This window comes from Lepidochelys kempii, chromosome 2 (assembly GCF_965140285.1).
Source record: "Lepidochelys kempii isolate rLepKem1 chromosome 2, rLepKem1.hap1, whole genome shotgun sequence".
In the NCBI taxonomy this organism is placed as follows: domain Eukaryota; kingdom Metazoa; phylum Chordata; order Testudines; family Cheloniidae; genus Lepidochelys; species Lepidochelys kempii.
Window position 1 is genome coordinate 9689000 of NC_136381.1, and position 24747 is coordinate 9713746.

The 24747-nt window shown below is 41.0% G+C and overlaps 1 protein-coding gene across 5 annotated transcripts in view; it reads left to right on the top strand.

The window, feature by feature from the left end:
* Positions 1-24747, top strand: part of PTK2 (protein tyrosine kinase 2) — a 378469-nt gene that overhangs the window by 57215 nt on the left and 296507 nt on the right. For 2 of the 5 annotated variants that reach the window (XM_073330034.2, XM_073330030.2), the window contains one exon: positions 11390-11416. The exons of 2 other annotated variants lie outside the window; for them this stretch is intronic. Coding sequence is in view for 1 of the 3 variants with exons in the window: in XM_073330024.2 (XP_073186125.1) it covers positions 12891-12933 (43 nt within the window). In the remaining 2 variants the exon portion in view is untranslated. Of the gene's footprint in view, positions 1-11389; positions 11417-12786; positions 12934-24747 lie in introns of those variants that run through there. One more of the 5 variants, XM_073330024.2, reaches the window with a different exon arrangement.

Sequence of the window (24747 nt, forward strand, 5' to 3'; positions counted from 1 at the left end):
CAAGACGCACTAGGAGCTGAGAGTGAGAAGGCGTATTGCTGGAGGATTGAGGAGTGTAAGCATTATCAGACACCAGGAGGAAGATCCTGTGGTGAGGATAAAAAAGGTGTAGGGAGGAGGAGGCCATGGAGAAGTAGCCCAGGGAGTTGTAGCTGTCGCACAGCTGTTCCAGGAGGCACTCTAGACAGCTGCAGTCCACAGGGCCCTGGGCTGGAACCCGGAGTAGATGGCAGGCCCGGGTTCCCCCGAAACCTCCCAACTCCTGATCAGACACAGGAGGAGTTGACCTGGACTGTGAGTTCCACCAGAGGGGAAGATCTCTGGGCTGTTCCCCGACCCACATGGTGGATCAGCATAGACTGCGGGGATTGTTCTCCTTCCTTTTTCCCATACTGGCCAGTGATGAGGTTAGCTGAGTGAACGGCAGGTTTGAGCCACTAGCAGAAGTGGCTAAACTGAGGGCTGCCATGAATCCCTGAGGCAAGCAAATCCGCCAATAAATGCAGGACCCACCAAGGCAGAGGAGGAACTTTGTCACAACTTATATTACATCTAAATTATCATTCAAGTTCTGCAGGTAGGATCCATGTATTTTGGCTGTAAAATCCCTGTGGTGCAATATACATAACAATATTCTCCTTTTGTTATCTCCCTCATTTTCCTGTTTTCTTCTTTTCTCGGTGTATCACCTGTACTAATTAGAACATTCTTAAACAACTTTTTTTTAAAAGGGGGTTTAGTGATGAGACTACATGTGCTATTTAATCGTTCCTTCCTCCACCCTTTCCTTTGGGAATGCTGCAGGTGGTGCCTTTTACCAAGGGCTTAGGTACTTAAAATGCTAGATTGTATTAGAGTCTGACTTACATTTATAAAAGCAAAGGCATTGAAAGTTATGGCTACTGGACTGTCCTTCACTCGTTGTGTCTCTTATAGCTCTTATCATGAGGATCCAGAACTGTAATCTGTTTGCGGTGGGGCGATCTAAGGACTTTGTCAGCTTCCACTGTGTTTTGTGTCCTTGTTTTGGTTTTGCGGGTTTAAGTTAGATGCCCATAACGCTGCAAGCTCCCTGTTGACTACACTGGGATTTCATGTTCTGAAAATAAATTATAACAGCAGCCATATCTTTCTGTGTATCCATCTAATATTTATCTGTATGTATTCATACTCAGTAAAATCTAATAGAAATCTCTAGTGCATGAGTGTTTACTGCCTACTGATTTCTGTGTAGTGAAGAAGTGTAGGCTCAATAGTTAGCAAAAAATGCTAACGTGTAGCACAGGGGTCGGCAACCTTTCAGAAGTGGTGTGCCGAGTCTTCATTTATTCACTTTAAATTAAAGGTTTTGCATGCCAGTAATACATTTTAACTTTTTTTAGAAGGTCTCTCTCTATAAGTCTATATATTATATAACTAAACTATTGTCATATGTAAAGTAAACAAGGTTTTCAAAATGTTTAAGAAGCTTCATTTAAAATTAAATTAAAATGCTAATCTTACGTCACCGGTCCACTCAGCCTGCTGGCAGCCTGGGGTTCCGTTCACCTAGGCCAGCAGCAGGCTGAGCAGGGCCTGCGGCCGGGACCCTGGCTGTCAAGGGGCTGGCAGCCAGAACCTCAGACTGGCAGTGGGCTGAGCGGGGCTGGCGGCTGGGACCCTAGACTGGCAGTGGGCTGAGCGGCTCAGCCCGCTGCCGGTCTGCGGTTCCATCCACCGGCTCCCGCCAGCCAGGGTCCTGCCTGCTGGCCCTGCTCAGCCCGCTGCTGGTCTGGGATCCCGGCCCTGCCCACATAGAGTGGGTACCTAACTTTTCCCTGGTTCTAGCCCATTCTCTTCCTCTCTCTCTGCACTGAGCTGAGGGTGGGAGTGCACTGAGCACAGGGCTGGGGGTGAAGGAGCAGGCTGGTGGTTGGGGTGCAGGATCTGGCCAGGAGCTAGAATGAGGGAGGGGGCTCAGGGTTGGGGCAGGAGGTTTGGGTGTGGAGTGCTTACCTGGGCAGCTCCCATTTGGTGCGAGGGGTGCAGGTGGGAATGTGTGTGTGTGGTGGGGGAAGGGGTGCAGGAGCTTCCGTTTGGTGCTCAGAGTGGGGGTGGGAATGTGGGGTGCGCAGGAGTCAGGACATGGGGTCTGGGGGGCTGGGTATGTGGGAGGGGCTGGAGTCAGGGCTGGGGTCGTGGGGTGGTTCAGGGGTCAGGACAGGAGGCTGGGGTGTGTGGGGGGTGCAGAGGTCAGGGCAGAGTGCTGGGTGTGTGAGGGGGGCTGCAGGGGTCAGGGCAAGGGGCTGGGGGCGTGTGAGGGGGTTCAGAAGTCAGGGCAGAGGTCATGGAGGGGTGTGGGAGGGTGCAGGGGTCAGGACAGAGGGCTGGGGAGGTGTGAGTGGGGAGCAGGAATCGGGGCAGAGGGCTGGGGAGGTGTGAGGGGGGAGCAGGAATCGGGGCAGAGGGCTGGAGGGTGGAGGAGTCAGGGCAGAGGGCTGGGTGTGTGTGAAGGGGGTACAGGGGTCAGGGCTGGGGGTGTGGACTAGGGTCGTGGGGATGCTCCCGGCCCCCTGCCCTGAGCGGCTCCCGGCCCCCTGCCCTGAGCGGCTCCCGGCAGAGGGTTGGAGGAGATATGCCCCATCCCCGTCCCCACCTCTTCTCCGCCTCCTCCCTGGAGCAGCGAACGTGCTGTGGTTCTGCTTCTCCCCCTCCCTTGCAAGGGCTATCAGCTGCTGGGAGGCGGGGAGGGGGAGGGGCAGGACCCCCGTATGCTGGGGGAAGAGGTGGGGGAGGCAGGAGCTTGCCTGCCCTGCAGCAGCAGCCGGCAGGACCAAACTTCTTCACCCTGCCCCCGCGGGGGGTGGAGAAGAGCGGGCAGGAATTTTAATGGCACACTGCTGCCTGCTGGGGTCGCGGTCGCCAGTCCCGCTCAGCCTGCTGCTGGCCTGGGTTCAGCTGCGGGCTGAGCGGGGCCAGTGGGCAGCAGCGTGCCACTAAAAATTGGCTCGTGTGCCACACGTGCCATCGGTTTCCGACCTTTGGTGTAGCACATTACATTTTGCCCACACCAATTCCCACTGAAGTCAAGAGGAATCTTTCTATTCGCTTCTGTGAGAGCTGGATCAGGCCCATAGTATCTTTCATCAAAGGAACTCCAAGTGCTTTACTAACTAAGCCTCTCAAGCCCCTTGTGAGATAGGTAAATATATGAGCAGAGATGGTAGGAATTAAGTAGTTGAAACTTCCCCCCCAAAGATTTTTTTGAACCAAAAAATTAATGGAAAGCTTTTAGGGTGTTTTGTTTTGTTTTTTGTTTTGTTTTTTTTTTAATTTTCTGGTTTTTCATCAAAACCAAAATTTTGATTTTTTTAAAAAATTTGTTCTTAATTTTGAATTCCTGTCATATCTCACCTCTGTTGCCTTTATTCCTTTTTTGTCACTGAATGCAATAGTATGAATGATGTACAACTTCAGTTTAAAAAAAGAAATCAGCAATCTACACACTTTTTTTCCCCCGTCTCTGCGGTTGACTGGTACGTTACTCAAGTCATTCTAAATTAAGATCATTCCCGTTAATCCTAGCTAAAAAACTCCAGAGTGTCTCATTGATCAGTTTAATAGCTCTTTTATGGATTGTCTCAAAAAATCGTACATCTGTGCAGAGGTAGGATACCCAATACATAGCAGTCATGGGAGGTTTCATGTAAGGAACAAAGGCTACATGGCTATCCATTCATCCATCTTCAAGACCCACAAGGCAGAAAGAGTGGTGTGCTACGTATCGGAATACATTTGGACAGGAAAATGGTTTCTTGAGCAGAACCGGGGCTTGTTGACACAGGGACACTCAGGAAAGTTGATCCAAATTAACTAACGGTATGAATTAAAAATGGATCAGTTAAACTTCATTAAATCTCTATGTGAACATTCTTATTCAGAATTCAAGTGGCCTTAACTCAGCATAGTTTAATTCACTGGATTGGGACTGAGGAGATCTAGGTTTGGTTCCACACTTTGCCATGTACTTCGTATGTGACCCTGAGCAAATCACTTAATCTCTCCGTGCTTCAGTTTCCCATTTGTTAAATAGAAGTAATACATTCCTACCTTTTAGGATTTGTTGAGGATGCATCCATTAATGCTTGTGGGGTGCTCAGATACTATGATATTGGGGACCATATACATACCTCAATTTAGCTCACGAAAGCTTATGCTCAAATAAATTGGTTAGTCTCTAAGGTGCCACAAGTACTCCTTTTCTTTTTGCGAATACAGACTAACACAGCTGTTACTCTGATACCTCAATTAGTATCCTCTAAATATGTTTCCTATACCCATTCTCACCCCCATGAATCACATGGTAGCTTCCTATCAGTTGTCTTTTTCATCTTTCATTGGTAAGAATGCTTCCCTTACAATTTGTCTAGTAGTAATTGTTATACCAATAAAATAAAAACCAGCAGGATCTTATTAAAGAGGAAAAGGCAAAATACCACATTTATTGTGAATACAGAAAGAATCATAGTAAGCAGTTAGTTATAACATTCTATTCAATCTCATATTTATTCACACATTCATTCGTGCACGCACGCACGCACAGAGGTTCTGCAAGGTTGTTATCATAGTTACCAGCCTTAGAGTTGCTCATGCCAAGCCACTGGCCAGGTAGCCTGGACACGAGGAGGGAGCAGGGCCTTGTCAGATGCTCATCTGATGCTCCTGGAAGTTGGTTTGCAGAATCAGACCCCAAAGTTCTCACTTTCTAGAGTCCATTTTTATAGGAATTTCTTCCTATGCCAGTCTATGGGAATTGCTTCTTCATGCTGTTGCTGAATCAATCAGCAGATAGCACATTCCTGATGGCTCCGTGCTGCCAGATGTTATCTTGTTCTTTGGTTCTCCCATTCTTGAGGCTGTTGGGTGGATTCAAGTCTGCCCTCTGGGGGTCCTCTGGTTATTTCCACTTGACGCCTTCTTCAGCTGATGGACACTGGATTCTTAGGCTGGCACCTCCCTGATCATTCAGTTATTATCCACACCAAGCATCCATCCACATATATCCTCTATCTCTATTTTAATCACAATTGTTAATACAACAAAAGGGCGGGGAGTCTCTGGGTGCTGTTTCTGTTGTTAGAGTATTGCTTTGAGTCTCTCTCTCTCTGAATTTCTTTGAGAACAGACTCTGTCTTAGAATGTACTAACGCAATTAGCAGCTTGCAAGTTTCACACATAGAGGGAGAGAAACAGCACCAAAAACCAAGAGACCTCTTAATTAGTAGTACCCTGGAATTTAAACTATGGGGAATCAAACTCATTTGTGATTTTAATACAGAACTTCTTTAATATGATCCAACATAATTAGATGAATTACAGTGGATGTGTTCAGGAAGGTTAGAGTGTGAAGAGGTCTATGATTGCTTCTCTCTTATTTTGGGTGGACTTGCCTTTGGGATGAGTCCAGGTGAGACCAAGACCAGGAACTGAACCTAGGTTTCACCTAAATGCAGTTCAAGAAAGAATATCATTAGGCTAGAGGCATTCAGTTGCTACCACAAGAGAAGTGAGCTAAATTTCTTGCAGTCTGAGACTTACCCTTATTCTAGAAGGGAGTCACTCTTGCAAACAGTCTAAAGATCCAGGTGCCTGTGTGCTGATTTCATGGGTAGACTTGTTCTCTGCTTACCTCCAGTTATGAATATCACTCACATAATGTTCCTATTTTGGTGTTATAAATATTACCCCTGTAAAGAAATATGTCTGAAATCACTGATCCATTTCCAAGATAACATTTGAAAAAGAGGTACAATGAAAAAAGCATAATTTTGTAAAAATATCAAGGGTTATGGATTTTGTCTTCAAGTATTGTGCATCATAGAAACAGATATCGTGGATGGAAAGAACTGTAGGTCTACTAAGTCCATTGCTTACTTTTTTGGCAGTACGTTCTGTATCTCAGCAGGTATAGAAGAGGAAATATTATTCTATCCCCCAAAAGATGTCCATTCTGTTCTTAAATTAATTTATACTGGTCATTTCCAGTGTTTCAGTTGGCAGTTGTCTTTTTGGCTCTGTTTTGTTTCGTATCTCTTTCTTACTCACAACTTGTCTGTCCTTTATATGTCAGATCAAAACAATGATGTCTGAAAAGTAGGAGAACGTGTCCACTAGAAAGATTGACAGTACTGTAAGGAATGTGGCCGAAGAACCTTATTCCTTTTTGTCCTGTTTAGAAATTGACAGTCTCTCTCATCCTTAACAGTCATTGCTTGGAGCTGATAGTAAAATGTGTTGGAATCTATGTGTGGAATCTGTATGATTCCTTCAAGGTTACATCAGTTAGAACAAGAAGTGCCTGAAATGGAAAAGCCAGACTGGCAATTTTTGACATTTTTCTGAGGCGCTGTTCAGAAGCTTTGGATCAGGTTGTCAGAATATTTAAAAGATGAGTTAAACAGCTATAAAGTTGTTCAGCTACAGATATGTCCGTTATATGACAAAGGAATTATGAGGGAACTTTTCGTAGGGGAGTAGCTAGTTCCTGACCTCCAGTGGGTTAGAGAACCACTACCTGAGCAGGAGAGCAGATAAGGCACTTTTTCCCCTCTATCTTCATCCACTCTTCCAGGTGGCCAAGGAACAGCCTGGGGAGGTAAACTGTTACCTCATTGCTAAGGATTGGATTGGGATTATACTCCCCAGTGCCACACTACCATGAACTGAACTAGTCACTGGCTCTCCAGCAAGCAAAGGTGGGCTGAAAAAAAGGAAGTCTCTCCAGCCTCTTCATGTTGCCAGGGAGTGACTGAACTTCTGTGGCAGGTTCTTTCCCAACCCATCGTTGTGTGTGAGTGAAACTATGCATTAAAAAAAGTCTATTGCAGAGAAGCTAAATGAATTCTTTGCATCAGTCTTCACATTCCCACACATCTTTTTAGGTGACAAATCTGAGGAACTGTCCCAGATTGAGGGATCAGAAGAAGAGGTTTTGGAACAAATTGATAAATTAAACAGTAATAAGTCATCAGGACCAGATGGTATTCACCCAAGAGTTTGAGTTCCTTCAGAATATGAAATTGCAGAACGACTAAGTGTGGTATGTAACCTATCACTTAAATCAGCTTCTCTACTAGATGACTGGAGGATAGCTAATGTGACACCAATTTTTAAAAAAGGCTCCAGAGGCGATCCTGGCAATTAGAGGCCAGTAAGCCTAACTTCAGTACCAGGCAAATTGGTTGAAACTATAATAAAGAACAGAATTATTAGACACATAGATGAACACCATTTGTTGGGGAAGAGTCAACATGGTTTTTGTAAAAGGAAATCATGTGTCCCAAATCTATTAGAATTCTTTGAGGAGTCAACAGATATGTGGACAAGGGTGATCCAGTGGCTATAGTATACTTGGATTTTCAGAAAGCCCTTGACAAGGTCCCTCACCAAAGGCTCTTAAGCAAAATAAGCAGTCATGGCGTAAGAGAGAAGGTCCTCTCATGGATCAGTAATTGGTTAAAAGGAAACAAAGGGTAGGAATTAAATGGTCAGTTCTCAGAATGCAGAGAGGTAAATGCGGGGTGGGGGGAACACAAGCAACTTCACTCATTGGGATTTTGAAGCTTGGCTAGTTTGCAAAATATTGGCAAATTTGTGTGTAATGAACTCGATGAACTGGAATTACTTGACTGACCACACACCTGCCTTGAGAGGCTTACTCTTCTGTGCACCTTAAAACACCTGTTTTGTTAGATTTCTTTCAGATGATCTTTTTAAAAAAATACACATCATTTGATTTAAGAATAAGAATACAATTTTTTAAGCCAAAATAAGGCTTTGCGGGTGGGGTGGGGGGACACTAACAAGGGATCAAAAATAAGATAGAGGGCAGAAAAATTATTTCACTTTTGAGCTTTGGAGTGGAGTCCCTGCTGTGATGCCATAATTAATAAATTGCATGAAACAAATGAACATTGATCCTATGTGGTACTGATACAGCAGTGGTGAGCAGATCGTAAATGCATAACAGATTGTGCTTTTTCTTTTTGACATCATAATGCAGCATTTTCACGTTTCATTGATGCTGTCATGAACCCATATTCCCACAATGGTTTATATTTTCTGGAGCTAGACGCATTGGCCTTTAAAAGACCTGGTTGTGTTTACTGAAAACCTTTGAAAAATGTTGCACAAGCAACTTTCTGAGTGCTTTTGGTACCATTTTGAATAGCCAGATCTGAACCTCATGCTGTGTGCTTTACTTTCCCTGAACTGTTAGTTTTAAATCTTAGAAATACATTACATGTAAATATTTAATTGTTTTGGAAAAATGTGTTCTCACAGGGAACTGCGGCCTTAAGTGGAATTGTCGCACATGTGTAGTGCCTCTTCAATTTATCCATTTGTGAAATTAGTTGGGAGTAGACATGGATCTAACTGCTTGCTATTATTGTTTCAGTAGGTATACATTCAAAGGCCCTGATCTTGCAATGGGCCCCACCTGAGCAAATCCAAGTTTCATCATTGAGGCCTGTGTGAATGCAAGGATCTGCCTGTGTGGAGCCCATTACAGGATTAGGGCCCAAAGTGCTAAAAAAAAGCTCTATTATTTCAACGGTTGTGCTGTCCTTAAGTAAACACCACTCTGTGTTTTCAAAGTTGCATGTATTTTAGCCATGCAATATTTATATTAAAATGTTAATAGGTATTATATGGCTGAATCCCAAGTTCAGGATTGGAAAATTTAGGATTTAATTTTATCGTAGCATCTGTGTACTTATTATAATGATTGCCAGATATAGACTTCGGGTTTGTCTACATTTTTTTCTTAAAATGTATCTCCTGGACATGATGGGTGAAAATTAATCTCCTTTTAAGAAAAAAACATTGAGGTGTAAACATTTATTCCGTTGTATCAAGAATAGTTTACTGAATTTCAAGAATAATATACTGTTGCTTGTGTCTGTACTGTAATTATAGATTCTTCCAAGTTAAGTACTTTTTTTGTTGAAGTAGAAATTCAATTTAGAGGTTAATTTGCATCATGGCAGGTGAAATATAATAATACACTTATTGTCTCTTAGCTAAATTTTGAAATAAAATTTCAATCTTGAAACTTAATTGGTAATTTTAACTAAGTGGATTGAGCCATTATGGGGGATACACTTATTTCTAGGAGATCTTTCTGATAATGACCTTGCAAAAACAATTTGGGTAATTGGTACAATATAGTATTTTGAATAAATAGACGAACAGTGCGACAGTTTTCCTAAACTTAAATGACTCAACAGGAATCTGAAGCTTCACTAAAACTTGAATTTTTTTTTTTTTTAAACCAGTATAAGGATTCATTCCATATACACTGATGTATATTCCATGCGGAAACTATTGCCGGAGGCAACGTGAGGCTTTTCCTTCCTGAAGTTTATGTAGCTCCTTCCTGCTTGTTTTTTGTTTTCTCCTGTTTGAGGGGATATTTTATTACCTCAGCCCAGTGTTTCTTGTAAGCAAATGACTTGGTGAGCTTATCTTTATAAATGTACTTTGTTACCTCTCAAAACTTGCTGTTCTTTTTCCAGAATAAAATGTGCAGGGTTTTCCCTAATAGTATTAATGTCCTGTAACTGTTCTCATTTTGCATTTTAAGAGTGTTTTAATTTTGGCATGTTTTGCCACTAAAGCAATAAACATGTCTTCAGAGACAGCTCTGAAGTTCAGTTTTGAAATATGCAGTTAGTTGGTTTTAGAGATCTGTATTTGTTTTAGATGTTTTTCACCAGTATTAAAGTTTTGTCAGTTTTTTACCACAGCAGCAGCATTGATTATAATAAGCCTAACTAAACACAATATTAGGATTACTCACTGATATCACTGTATTTACTGGTGCTATGTTGATTAACCTAAGATAGTCTCATTGGTTTGCTGCATATTAGAAAAATATCTGCTCTGGCGCTCTGTCAGTCTGTTCCTGTTCTTGCTACTCTGGAGGAAGTCCAAAGTTCACATGGACTTCATCCATGATAAATTTGCTCACACTTCGTTGATCTTTGCCATCTTCCTTGCTAACTAACTCTGCTTCTCCTCTTTGATTGAGGTCTGTTCAGTCCCTACCACCAGAGACAGATTAAGCTTTTGTGGGGCCCTGGGCCAGAGCAAATGGGGGCCCCTCCCCTCCCCACCACTTCTGCTTGCAGTCTGCCCCCCACCCTCTTGCCGGGGAAATGGGGTTGGGGTATTGGGGCTTGTCTTGTCCTGCCCCTCCCCACCCAGCACTCCTTCCAGGACGTGGGGGCTTCCCCCGCCTGCCTGGTGCTCCTGCCAGGGAGCGGGGGAAGCCCCCACACCCCAACTCTGCTCCCCAACAGGAGCGCCGGGCGGGGTGGGTCAGGGAGCAGGAGCGCCCAATTGGCTGGGGCCCCTGGGCACAGGACCCGTTGGCCCAGTGGCTAATCCACCACTGCCCATCCACCACCTCTTTCTTACTTTTTGCTCTTTCTCCATAACTGCCCCACAGTGCACTTTCCTACTTCCCAACTAGCAGTGTCTCCTGTTCTCTTCAGATCACCCATTCCCTTGTGCCATCAGTCCCATCTCCTCTCACTCCTGAAATCTCTTGCTTCTCCCATCCTTACTTTTCGTGTCCCATTCCCTTCTCTCTGCTTGCTTCTCCTCTCCTCAAAACTCTCTTGATCCTTGAGGCCCCGGTCAGGATCAGGGTTCTGACGAGTTTACAAATTAAGATTACATGTGATATATGAAAGGCTGGGGACAGAAATACAGCAAGATACAGTTTTGCATGCTATAATGGCTTTATGATCTTAGCGGTCTGTAAAGCAACCAGCATACCATTGTTAGTAATAGTAATAGATATACCTTCTTTCTACCTTTGACTGAGGTTCAAGACTCTTCACTGTCTTTGAATATAATTTTATTTCTACTCCCATTTGATCTTTTTTTAGTTGGTTATATTTAAACAAAATTTTGAATAGTTTGTGTCTAAGCTTTAAAAACAAACCATCAAACAAAACCCTTTTCTTTAAAGATCAAACCTGAAAATTTCATCCCAGATAAGGTGAATGGTTGAGAAAAATGAGTGAGTAAAAACACTAATGGTTCTAATGGCATCAGTAGAGTGCTTTGTGACTAGCACCCTGGTGGAATAATTATGCTCGTCACCTAATAGCGTAACATCTTCACTGTAAACTAGTTGGTATAATCTTTGTTCTTCACTCACGTATTTGAAGGATAATCTTGTGAATGAACTGTGGGGAATAAAGGATGGTGATTTTGCTTTGCATGCAGCATGTCTGGCAGCTAGAGGGCCGTTTTAGATAACGTGTGGTTAAGCTAATTTGACTGTTGAAGTAATATTAAAGAATTTTATTTATGTTAATAAATCTTCTTCTTTCAGATATTTCAAGACTTTCCTTTCCAACAGGTAAGCGCTATTTTCTCATTTATTTTTTAATGTGATATAGAGTAGCTTTTATAGTTTGCTTTCAATACCATAGTATTCTGATATATAATCAGAGTTTTTTATTTGTATTGTCTTAGAATCCAGAAGTTTCAGTTGGGATTGGAGTCCAAAGCAGTGCTAGAACACTGAGCAGGACTGAACAAACACAAGGGAGACTTAGGGAGTTCACAGCCTCATAAATGATATTTTGACAAATGAGTAGGGGAATTGAGATGAGTTGTTTACAATTTTTATATATCCATATGTTTTATTTACTCTTTTAAAATGATGCATTAGAACAACATAGAAAAAGACGCAGAGAGAACCGTGGAGAAGTGGACTAGTGGGCAGTCAGGGCTAGCATCACTGGCAAGGTAGAGGGGCAGTGTGAAACAAAACAAGTGGTTAAATAATGGAAGGTTAGACCTGTGAAGAGTCTGCACAGATGAGAATGCCGGAAGTGAGGGGCAGACAAGTTAATTTGTCCTAAATTACAAGGTGAATCAGTGGGGCAGCTGAGAATAAAACTCTTGTCTCCTTACTCTTAATCCAGCATCCCCTGTCATCCAGGGGCCTTATAAATTATTCCTATTTTTAAAAACAGTAGTGTGTTCTGTTATGTTCCTAGATTATGGTTGTAACATGTTTGAAACCTTTACGTCTAAACTTTGGTGTTAATCTTATTAACAATTGTCAGTAAACTTTACAATAAAACTTCATGAATGTGCCTACGATATAATGGCTACTCTATGTGTGCAAAATGAAGCTACGCTCTTTTTGCTCTTGCAGCATTTTAAAAGTCCATACACTGAGCATAATGTGTAACTCTATACAAGCTGTGACTTTCTTTTTGTCAATTAACAACACTGGCATTTCTGATACTAAGGAGGGACTCAAGTCATGAGCTCACACTGAATTTACTGTAAGTTCAGTGGGGTTTCAGATTGGATGTTTCATGTCAGGACCGTTGGCATGGATAGGGGACCCACTTTGGCTCTTTTGCTGTTTTCTGATATAACACTAAAAGATGGCTGCCGTTCCCTCTAGAATCAAATGCCAGTTTCAGTTTAAAAATTGTGTACTGCAAATTACTCATTTGTACATGATGTTTTAAAATAGCCGTCTTGAGAAAATGCATGTTTTCTTCAAACACAGTGCAACGAACACATGGCATCTTTAATTTAAAAGTAAAGGTTTTTTTAAGGAAGAAGTTCACATATTGGATTTTTAGGATGCTTAAAAACATGCTGACAAGAAGGCAGGTACACAAGGAGATAACAAAATTGAAAAATGAATAAATAAATACCATACAGTTAATTCAAAACATGAAAAAAAGTAACCATTCTAGATAGTGTCATTTTTTCTGCAGCTGTTGTAATATGGACAGATGAAAAAACATCTAGCCTCCTATTTGGGGCTCTGAGGTTTTATGTCCACTGCAATGCATCTATGAGTCATGATGAGCATCTCTAGACAAGACTTCTTTCCGGCTTTACCTAGTGAGTGTTCTTCCATCTTCAAGGGACATTGTCAGGCTGATTTAGGCCTCATAGTTAGATTTTATCTGAAAAGCAATTTTTTGCTGTGTATATGGAAGTTCAAATGGAAAGGGGATTTTTAGCAACTTGAGAAGAGGGATGGATGTATTTGGCAGCATCTAAGCATGGCGGGATTTTATAGATGGATTAGAGACCAGAGCAATTGCGTTTTTTGTCTGTTTATACTTTTTCTCTATCTCCCCTGCCCTCGCACCCATTCCTCTGGTTTGCAGAGCTGTGTGAATTTTATGTTCAGGACTTTTTGGGGACCAGTGGTCAAACCCAATGCATAGTGACAAGATGGACTTGATATTGTGGATGTTCGGGGTAAATTATGCTGTTTTAGAGGCATTGGTAAGGGGTGGGGGGAGGGGTAAAACAAGGCCCGAAGTTACTAGCTGGGGTTATGGTAAAAGGAACATTGAAAATTGTGGGGAGCGGGGGATTCAAACCACACCAAACAAATGTCTGTGGTTGGTGGAAGAAGTCAGAAAAGTACTGTATCCATTTCATAACAAATAAGATGTATGAAATTATATTTCTGATGACTTAACAGCAGTTCTGCTGTATTGCACTGACTGGATGAAAGAGATTTCCGGATGGGCTTCCTGAGTAGGATGATGCTCTCATGCTAGTGTGGTGAAAACCAAGAAACAAAAAATTCAGTTAAAATTCTCTATTTCCATAAAATTCAGTGTAAATTGAGCCTCAGAAATACTGCAAAGCTGGAGTCAGGCGACGTTGATCTGAAAATAGATTTCAGTTTTAGGTTTGCAAGGAGGGTGGAATGTACAAAAAACAAACAAACGAATGAAAGGTTTTTAGAAATCTTTTTTAACTTGACAAATGTCCCTTTTTAACAATAGATCACTATGGCCACTGGAAATGCTCTGGCTTCTGCAGCATGTTTCCCTCAGTGCTGCAAATTTGCATCACAATGCATTATCTTCCTGCAGGATCTGAAGACTTAACAGTAGCAACAGGGATATTTCCAGTGGACTTCCTTGTAATGTGTAGTTTAAGATTGGATTAAATATAGATTCTGTGGTTCCTCTTGTAGTCAGTGGCATATAAAGGTCATCCAGAACATTTCTTTTTGACTTTGATTTCACAGTAAAACCTTTTTGTAAGAATGAATGTACGATGTTGAATGCGTTATTTGATTAGGTATTTTGTTAAACCATCACACAAGGGAGTTATCCTACATTTCTCTAATCTGTATCACTGCTTTGAAGTCTCTGTGCAGCTTACTTTTCTCTTGCTTTTAATTGAGGCCAAGACTATGAGTATTGCAGATTTTGGAGTGCAAATCATTGGAGGCTTTGAGAGCAACTTGCTAAATTTTTATAATTTCAGAGCCGAATAGAAGACAGCATCCAATGGCTGTATCCATATGTAAAATTGTTTTAGCAAAGGAGTTTGCTCATATCATGCCTAGAGGAATGAAGGACTCGTTTTTGTTGCGCATACACTTCAATTTTGTACTGGAATTCAAAGTTACAACTGAATTAAAAATGATTCCTCCTGGATGAAGTGTGTGGCTTGCCTGCCTCCTCCTGTCCTTAAAACAAACTTTACTTGTTAAAAAAAAAAATTAGTTCTTTGCATGTAGTTAACCACTTTTTATACAGCACTTCACACAATAGGACCCTTGATCTTGATATTGTAGTATAAAATGTTGAAATCAAGAAGAAATTTTAAAATAAGTGTGCGTCAGGTGTGCACATGCAATAACTGGACAACTAGAGGGAAGGAAAGGCATGTGAGAAACGTTTAACCTAGTATATTCTGGCCTCAGCCAGAAATACAAGCACTTTTAACAGAATGAGACCTTAAAGATAGCCACCAATGATGAAGGGGAGAAGCGCTCTTACTGGTAGGTAGTATTTCTCTTGGTGCGAAAATGAAAAAAACAACCCATAGAAAATAAGTATTTATTCTGTGTGTATGTGGGTGCGCCCTCCTGGCTTTGATGGAATACAACGTAATACATTTTAAGAGATGCAGCCGTTAGTGTACAGCACATATGTTAGCCAAACAGCATGGTTAGAATTCTTATTATAACCTTTCTTTCAATGATTTTGAAATATTAAACAAAATTTGGAATTAGTTCAGGTTTTCTTGGCTTAATTAGAACCAAAATATCAGAAGTGACACCTTCAGCTCAGCCTGAGGAAGTTTTGCTTCCTGCATTATAAATGCATCCTCAGTCAGTACTCCTGTAAGGTCTACTTCAGCCTTGACAATTACAGGAAGTCAGCCAACTGAAGACATACATTAACTTAAAACTACTAGTGCCCTTCCACAAAAAACAGCCCTCCCTGTCTTACCTACAATATGCCATATGCTAGCGCTCACTGAGAAGCTGCATAATGTTATTGATGCAACCACATCTTCCCTCCCGTAGCTGCAACTCATTGCCTGATTACCCTAAATGTAGCATAACGAACATGAAGGTTTCTGATTGCTGACCAAAGGTTTCTAGACTAGACACGGGCATGTTCAATGAAATTGAAAGTTGACAAATTCAAAACTGTTAAAAGGAAATACTTTTTCACACAACTCCTAATTAGTCTATGAAACTCATTGCCACAGAAAGTTGTTGAGGCCAAGAATTTAGTAAGTTTCAAAAAAAAAAAAAAATTGAACATTTTATGTGGTTATTCAGAGTTGTCATAATTAACTATAATATACATTTTGGAAGTGATATTAAACCTCATGCTTCAGGGCTTAGGCCAGTCTCTAACTCGAGACCAGGATGAGACCTAAGGAATGTGGGGAGGGACGGGCAGATTATCCCACATTTGCCTGCTGCATGGTTCCTATACTTCTCTTTGAAGCAAGTCATATTGGCCCCTGTCAATGACTGGATACTGGCCTAGATGAACCTGTGTCTAAGCCAACATGGCAATTCATATGTTCCTTACTATGGTCATTCTGTAGTTTTTCACTGAAATGTAAAGATTGTTCGTATTTATGAAATTACCTGGTTTATACTATTTATACTAAGCTCAGTAGTATATTTGGAAATCTGTATCCTAGCTAACCACTCTGTTTAAAGTGCTACAGTCAAAATGAAATATAGCCAAATGTAAAAGGAAAAAAACACCGAGCCATTTCAAGTATTCCCCGTGCCCTTAGGTCCTTCCGTCACTTCTGGTTTTCCAGTCACATTTTCCTATATAAACATTTACTTTCTCTCTTTTGTTGCTGTATCTAAGGTCCCTCTATGCAGTGTGGTAACTGGCAGCCCAGGAAGATGATTTCACACACATGGTAAAATTTTCAAAAGTGCTTGGAGTCCTACTTAAGTGCCTTTCAAAATTTTACCAAAAGTACTGGCCAGTGCACATAGTAAACTGTTGCTCGTAAAAACAGCAAACAGAACATTTTCTCCATTTTTTAAACTATTGTTTTAATTGTAATTCTAAAGTTCTACAACCTTCATTCCATGAGCTTTTCTCATATTTTTGAGTAACAGTGATTAGTGGCTATAAATGGGAGAGGACCGGATTAAAGATTTCCCAGCATGAGTAAGATTAAAGTTACCCGATTGGAGTGACAGTCTGTGTACCTTTCACCCTTCAAAAGTTTCCAGAGGATTTTCCCTGTAATGTGAATGTGTTTTTATAGTTTCATTTCTTTTCATTAGCTGATAGTAATGACAGAGTCTAGAGACAGAAGAGGCCCAGTATGTCATGCCATCTCTTCTTCTGTCAGTACAAGATTATTGCCATTACTTTTGTCTGTCTAATTCTAAAAGTGTCAGGTAATGGAGATTCCACCAATTCCAGTGGAAAGTTCCTTAGGCTGGTAGATTTTGCCATGAGAAAGCTTTCCTTGATGTTTGTGCTAGATTTTCCCATTCTAAACTTCATCCCATTACTCCTAGCAGTACCCCTTTATCATGCTAAATTTCTCTCCTACCTTAAAAAGAAAAGGAGTACTTGTGGCACCTTAGAGACTAACCAATTTATTTGAGCATGAGCTTTCGTGAGCTACAGCTCACTTCATCAGATGTTTACCGTGGAAACTGCAGCAGACTTTATATACACACAGAAATCATGTGTGTATATAAAGTCTGCTGCAGTTTCCACGGTAAACATCTGATGAAGTGAGCTGTAGCTCACGAAAGCTCATGCTCAAATAAATTGGTTAGTCTCTAAGGTGCCACAAGTACTCCTTTTCTTTTTGCGAATACAGACTAACACGGCTGTTCCTCTGAAATCTGTCTCCTACCTTAGTATTTTTACACACCTCAAATATTTGTAGGATGTTTTCTAGCCTTTCTAACTCAGTGCTGTTGGTTGGTTGAATTATAATAGCGCCTAGAGGCTCCAACTGAGTTCTTGGCTCTGTTGTGAGAAGTGCAATACAAACAGAGAAAGGGACAATCTGTGCCCCGAAGACTTTGCAATCTAGATAAACAAGACAGATAAAAAGATAGGAGGCACAAAGAGAGATTGCGGGTATGTCCTCACTGAAATAAAACTCCCCCAGCTACCCTGTTTCAGCTGACTTGGGCTTCCAGAGCTCAGACTGTAAGGCTATAAAATTGCAGTGTAGACATTCAGGCTCAGGCTCTGGGACTCTGCAAATGAGGTACCAGGTAGGTTAAATGTAATTATCCAAGTTGAAATTTGTGCTAGGACACAGTCATTTACAACCTTGTGTTTGCAAAAAGTTTCATGGGATTTTCAATAAGTAGTACATAGTTAAGTCCATAGTGTTTTTTGTCTCATCCTTGGCACCATGCTGGGGGCATTTAGTCTCATGCTGATGTTTAGAGGCAAGTGTGCCAGTTATAATACTACTGTGTAAATACTACCAAGGGTTGACCCTGCTTAGTTTGAGATCTGATGAGATCATAACGCAATATGTTTTAGCTTAGAAGACGTAATATTAAATTCACTGGTGGTTTGAAACAAACAAGTGAGAGAAAAGCTTTCCTGCTGATGTAACCAGTTTTCTTTCTATGTTATGAAATGTGGCAGCAGTAAAAATACTCAAATTTATTCTACCAAGTACTGCACTGCATTTACCCTGCTGCTTGTTTTCAGTTAAGAGGTTGACTGGACAGAAGTGCATCACATGGGTGGGTGTGGGATGAAGCTATGAAGAAGCATGTGTGTGAACAGAGCGTACAAATTTGGTTATAAGTGTTTGGCGGTAGGATCCCATGTTTGTACAGTGCCTAGCATAATGTGGCCTCTGATTTTGATTGAGGCCTTTTAGGCATTATCACAGTACAGTAGAACCCTGTTTATCTGATCTAATAGGGACTGGGACCAGATGGGATAATAAAGAATTCAGATAATCAGGAGAATGGGTGGGGCTCAGGTTGTGGGTTAATATGGAGAGACAGCTAATGGAGGCTTGGATAAGCAGGGTTCTACTGTACTGCTAATAGTAATTGTGCATATATAATAAGATACATTGTATTGTGGTGTAATGGTTTTATCAACATATGTTTACTCCAGGGCAGAAAGTGATGAATTCCCAAATAAGTGCTATTAAAATTAGTACCTATATTATAGCAACAGTCAAATAAAGGGGCCAACTGCATAGTTGTTGTTTTGTGCTGTAATAAGATAACTTATTTTTCTAATGCAGATATGTACTCTGAATATGCCACATTTTGAAGAAGAATTGTTTTAGAAATATGTTAGTTTAAAAAAAAATTGGGATTATTTCTTATCTCCTCTAAAAACACATGCCCTAGTTACTGGAATCTGTCTGTGTATCTCTGACACCTTGTAGTGGACTCTCCATTACAGGATTAAAACATGCTGATAGAACCAATGTGGGGAGAAGCTTACACAATTGCTGTCTATTTTATACCTGCAGTATATGTAAACATTGAACTGCAGTTTCTAGGACTATCAACACACACTAACTTATGCAAAGGACAGTGGTTAACAAATTGGGTACGTTCCCTAGAACACTTGAGAAATCCTGTAACCCCTCTGGCATAAGTCCATAAGAGATATCTGGCTGCAAATGATTGTAGCAAAGGATTTGGTGGCAGAAACTATGAAAGAAAGGAAGGATGGGGGTGGGAAGAAAGAAAAGTGAAAGGAGGACTTTTGAAATCACATTGGATCTTGTATAGTTACATAAAATGTTAATTTGTAGAGAGTTTTGTGGTTCTCAGGGCTTGAATCAGGAGTGGCTTGGAATTTCCTACCAAAATATAAACTACAATTGATGGGCTACCATCAACCAAAAGAAAAAAAAATCACCTGCATGTCTGTTTTTTTTCTTCAAACTTACTGTTGCATATAAGATGACTATAACTGAAAGATGGAATGAGAAAAAATACGTATTTCTTCAGGTAGCGTTCGTGTACGTGATGCGTTTGGCAGTCCTTTGTGTATAGATAGTTTCGCTGCTTTACTGGCATAGCAAGTCAGTTTCCTTTTTAATTCATACAGATTTTTCACAGAGCTGCAGGAAAAAGAGAGTCAATTAAAAAAAAGTGATTGTAAAATCATAAACGTTGGCATGGGAAGTTGAAGATGCATGTAGTACCTGCAACTACTAATTTTTTTAAGTGCATTGGTTGTCCCATTGACAGTGGCCCTTTAAGTCCAAGTGTTAAAAATATATTAAAGCACTGAATACATTGTTTAAAGGCAAGTCTCTTTGTTTATGACCCACGTTCAGTTTGCTTCAGTCCTTGCCACTGTTTTTAGGGCGTAAAGGTTTACGGAATTTGAAATGCTTTAGACAGTTATTTTGCAAGGCCTGAAACTGGTGCTCTTGAAGATTTCATAAGGGAGAGTCAAATGCATTCTATACCATCTGTTAACGATATTGCTTGCTGAACAGATTTTTTTCCTCGGGACCTGACTCCTGAGGACTGGCCACAACATCTGTATAATGCCATAAGGTGCCTACTCTTCCCCCCCCAGTGAACTCGTTTGGGAACCATGCTTAATAGAGATGTGAGGAATAGTGACCCTACCTTTGTTCCTGTTTCCTGCTCTTCTCATCCAAGATCTTCAACTGAGGTTGACCTTGGAAGCAAAGATTACTATCAGGTAATCATTTAGTGTTTTCTATATACAACATTTAAACCTGCTCTCAGGGGTCCATGTTGTAAGCCATTCTGGAGGTACTGTACTTCTGGCATAAAAATCTAGATACCATATAGCTCAAAGGAGAAGCAGAATAATTTCTTGTACCCTGATTCAGCTTTGTTGGGAGCTGTTACATCCTGGTACAAAGGATGATCTAGATAATTCTTAGTCCTGCCATGAGTGCAGGGGACTGGACTAGATGACCTCTAGTCATCTAGTCCTTCCAGTCCTATGGTTCTGTGTTTTCCAGATACTAGTTCCACACTGTGTAGTTCTTCTTAAAGATAGAAGAGACTTATTAGCTCATCTAGTTAATCTCTGTGAAAATAAACGATTGCTCCCTGTGGTACTCTTTCTGAGGTTTCATCATTCAGCTAACTCTTCCTCCTATGTTATAGGACTAAGGTAAGACTCATCATAGGGAAGATATTGCAGCTGTGTTTCCATTGTTGAAATATAATTTTCACTATGATTTAAGCTTATCTGCTGACTTGGAGTCAATCTATAAAAGCTAGTTAGGCCTTTGCTGTGGTTAAGTTTTTCCATCATCCTTAGTTCATCCGTTTGCTGGGTCCAAGTAGATCCACTCAAGTTGATCTAGGAGGCATCTTGCCGGAGCTTTTTCACATTCTCATCTCAACAATGCAATATCAATTAGTGCTGAAGTTACTGCTAATTGTCACTCCGTGATACTAGTTAGATTCCAACCATCCATTCCCCAAGAAGAAAAGTGAAATGTATAATAGTTACAAAGCTTTGGATCTGAAAGCAGTTTCAAAAACCAGTGGAACTTGTAGACCATGGGCATTTGACATGTACCTATTTAGTTTGCAAAAAGAAAAGGAGTACTTGTGGTACCTCAGAGACTAACCAATTTATTTGAGCATAAGCTTTCGTGAGCTACAGCTCACTTCATCGGATGCATTGGAGCTGTAGCTCGCGAAAACTTATACTCACATGAATGTGTTAGTCTCTAAGGTGCCACAAGTACTCCTTTTCTTTTTGCGGATACAGACTAACACAGCTGCTACTCTGAAACCTATTTAGTTTGATTATTGTTGGCTGTATTATCTAAGATGCTTGTATTTATTGGATAACTGAGCTTTTGGCAATTTAGGGCAGTGAATGTGCTGACTACGTCACTGCTGATCTATGTTGTTTGAGAATTTAATCTGTTGATGTGGTTAGCAAAGAGGCATGCAGTTAAAATTTTTGATGTACATTCTGAAATATCAGCTGCTGGTGTTTAATGTCAGTCCCCTTAGGCAGCATTCTTGGACACGTAGGTTATGATTCAGCAAAGCACGTCAGCGCGTATTTGCGTCCCATTGAAGTAAAAGTTTAAAGTTAAGTACATGCTTAGTGTTTTGCTGAATCATAGCTATAGTGAAGAAGGTGGTCTTTTCATACCACCTGGACTTTACAAAAGAATTCAAACTAGGGATATTTGATAACTGATTGGTAACTTTTTATCCAGTTTCTTAGGTTGGTTATCTAAACTTCCTTTCGGCAGTCTCCTTACTTGGTTTTAACAGTACTAATATTCCATGTACTGTAAGATTTTTGTTAAGAAGGTTTAATATTATAGGCTTGGTTATAGTGAGTCTTGAAATATCAATCACTAGACATTTTATAGGTAAGTGTAACCCATAAAGAATACTAAAGTATTCTGTTTTCTTATTGTAAGCATAAAAAAAGGGGCTGTTAATGAAGACGATTTTGTATAGAATGGAGACAGTTTAGATCAGGTGAAGATAGGTTTTGATACCTGTAACACAGCAGTGAGTCACTATCTCAGGAATGGATGCCTGAAGGCACGTTGTGTTGGTATTGTAGGGCAGTAAGAAATGCAGGTGAACTGCTCTGTTGTGCTTGTGTGGTGATTTGGAAACCATTCTTGAGAGTATTGTGTGGACTCTTTATTTCTCCAGATGAGTCCCTGATAAAGGAAACGTGAGGAGAAGTGGAATTGGTTTGCCCACAAGTAAATCTGTAACGATTTATACTACCAAAAGTTTATGCAGCCCTCATGTCAGGTTAAATGAATAGCAAATCTTTATTTAAAGAATAATACAATAAAAATGAAGCTACCTTAGGAGTTGTTCATATGGACACACATGTTCATGTGGAGCTGCCTGCACATCTTATGCTAGAGCCACGCATGCATAGTCAAACTCCCTGTTGCTCATTGTGACAAGGTGGGTGCAGTAATATCTTTTATTGGACCAACTTCTGTTGGTGAGAGAGACCAGCTTTCTAGCTACAAAGAGCTGCTCTTCACGTCTGGGAAAGGTACTTCCAGCGTCATAGCAAAGTGCAAGGTGGAACAGATTGTTTAGCATAAGTTGTTTGCACATGTTGTAAGGGACCATTCAAGATAGAGCGGCCCATTAATACCTCTGCAATCATAGGGCAAAAAGAGGGGGTTAGTGGATTACAGATTGTTGTAATTAACCATTATCCAGTGTGTCTGGTCAGTCCATGATTTTGAGTGTCTAGCCGAGTAATGAAATTAAGCTCCCAGGCTCATCTTTGGAAAGTGTTGGGCAGGTTTCCTTTGAGGATGAAGACTGATACAGAGTGATCGCTTTCTGAAAAGTGTTCACCAACAGGTGTAGGATGTTTTTGTCTTTTATCATTTTCCTGTGAGAGTTCATTTGGAGGATAGTGATTGTCTGGTTTCACTCACATAGTTGTTATTGGGGCATGTAATGCACTGGATGAGGTATACCACATGTTGTGATAGGCATGTGTAAGATCCATGAATCTTGAAAGGTGTGTTGGGGGGGGTTGTAGATCATCATAGCAGTGAAGATATGTCTGCAGGTTTTCCATTTGTTGTTCTGGCAGGGTCTGGTGCCGCTTTGAGTTGGGGTTTCCTGGTCTGCGGGGAGCTGTCTTCTGATGATGAGCATTGAGAGGTTGGCAGGTTTTTTGAAGGCCAGAAGTGGGGGTTCAGGAAAGATTTCCTTCAGGATGGGGTCTCCATTGAGTATGGCTTGATCAACATACATTTCAAGAGATGAGCCTAGGACCTTAAATTCATTAAACGGTAACCCTCTAACCTCCTTGTCTGATCCTAAGACTGCAGAGGTGTTAATGGGCTGCTCTATCTTGACTAGTTCCTTACAATATGTACTAATTACTTATGCTAAACATTCTGTTCCACCTTGCATTTTGTTATGATGCTGGGAATAACTTCCCCAGACCTGAAGAAGAGCTCTTTGTGGCTCAAAAGCTTGTCTCTCTCACCAGTAGAAGTTGGTCCATTAAAAGATATTCCCTCACCCACCTTGTCTCTCTAATATTCTGGGACCTGCATGTCTACAGCTACACTGCATATTGCTCACAGTGTCATTTGACATCAGAAGATTCTCTGGACTGGGAGCCTTCTTTTAGAAAGTTTCCTTTAGCAGTAGCTTTTGTGGGAGCTTGCACCACCTTTCCCCGCAATGAGCTTTAACTATGTCACAGTGCAGCTGCTGGAGGGAGATGATTTAAAACAACACACTTGTGCCATAATAGTAGAATGGCCGCAATTTGTAAGCTGAACTCTGATGGACAACAATCAAAGCTCATTGCCACAGTCTCTTCCAAACAAGTTTCTCACCAACTCATCCTAAATATAAACCAGTCCTCAAAGCAAAGGGCAGAATGAAACAAATCAAGCAGGAACTTCAGTTAGTCCTCAGAGACAGCAAAATCCACAGTGAGCAACTCAAAACTGAGGCACTAACACTAGTCATGAAACCCTTGCAATGTGGAAAGGCAGATGGATTCAATGGTATATCTGATGAATTATTGCTACACTTCTGGATGAGACCACAGAAGTGGCTGTTTGACTTCTTTTTAATTCCTGCATGCAGACAATGCATGTATTCAGGCTGTGGAGAAAAGCCAAAGTGTTGGCTCTACCCAAACCACCTAGACACTAATTCTGCAAATAGTTATCACCCAGTATTCTTATTTTGCTAGACCCACAAGTTAAATGAGTGGATGATTATAGGTAGAATAGCGCTGATAGTGGAAGGGTGACTGACTGACTAAACCGATTTCCTCCCAGAACATTTATGCTGTGACCAAGTCGTAATCCTAACTCAGTACATTGAAGATGGCTTCAAAACCTGTAAAATTATAGGGGCTGTGTTTGTTGCTTTGTTGGCTGTTTGTCGCTGTGAATGATCATGACTTCTACTGAAATTGGCAAGAATTTTGAGAAATACCAAAATGGACCAGGTCATCTCCTCCTTCCTGATTGAGACTCGACAGGTTCTTTCTTGAGATCCATGGTCAGAAAAGTTGATGGCAGAGTTGACAGAATGGACTGCCCTAAAGTTTGGTGCCATCACCCTTGCTATTTAATATCTTCATGAATTACCAACCAGAATTCCCTGATGTGCAAAGATTCATTTATGCAGATGATCCTTACATGGCTACCCAGTCAGAAAGATTTGAGGACAATGAACACATTCTAAGCAGTTCACTGAGTATACCTGGAAAATAGTATTGCACATGCTTCCTCACATGTTAATGCTGATCCCCTAACAAAACTCATATGCGCCTTCCACCTGAAACACCATTAGGCCAAGCAAAAGCTGCAAATATCGTGGGATGGTATAAGCCTTGAGCACTATGAACATCCAGTGTACCTAGGGGTTACATTAGACTGAACACTCACATTCAAGAGCACATC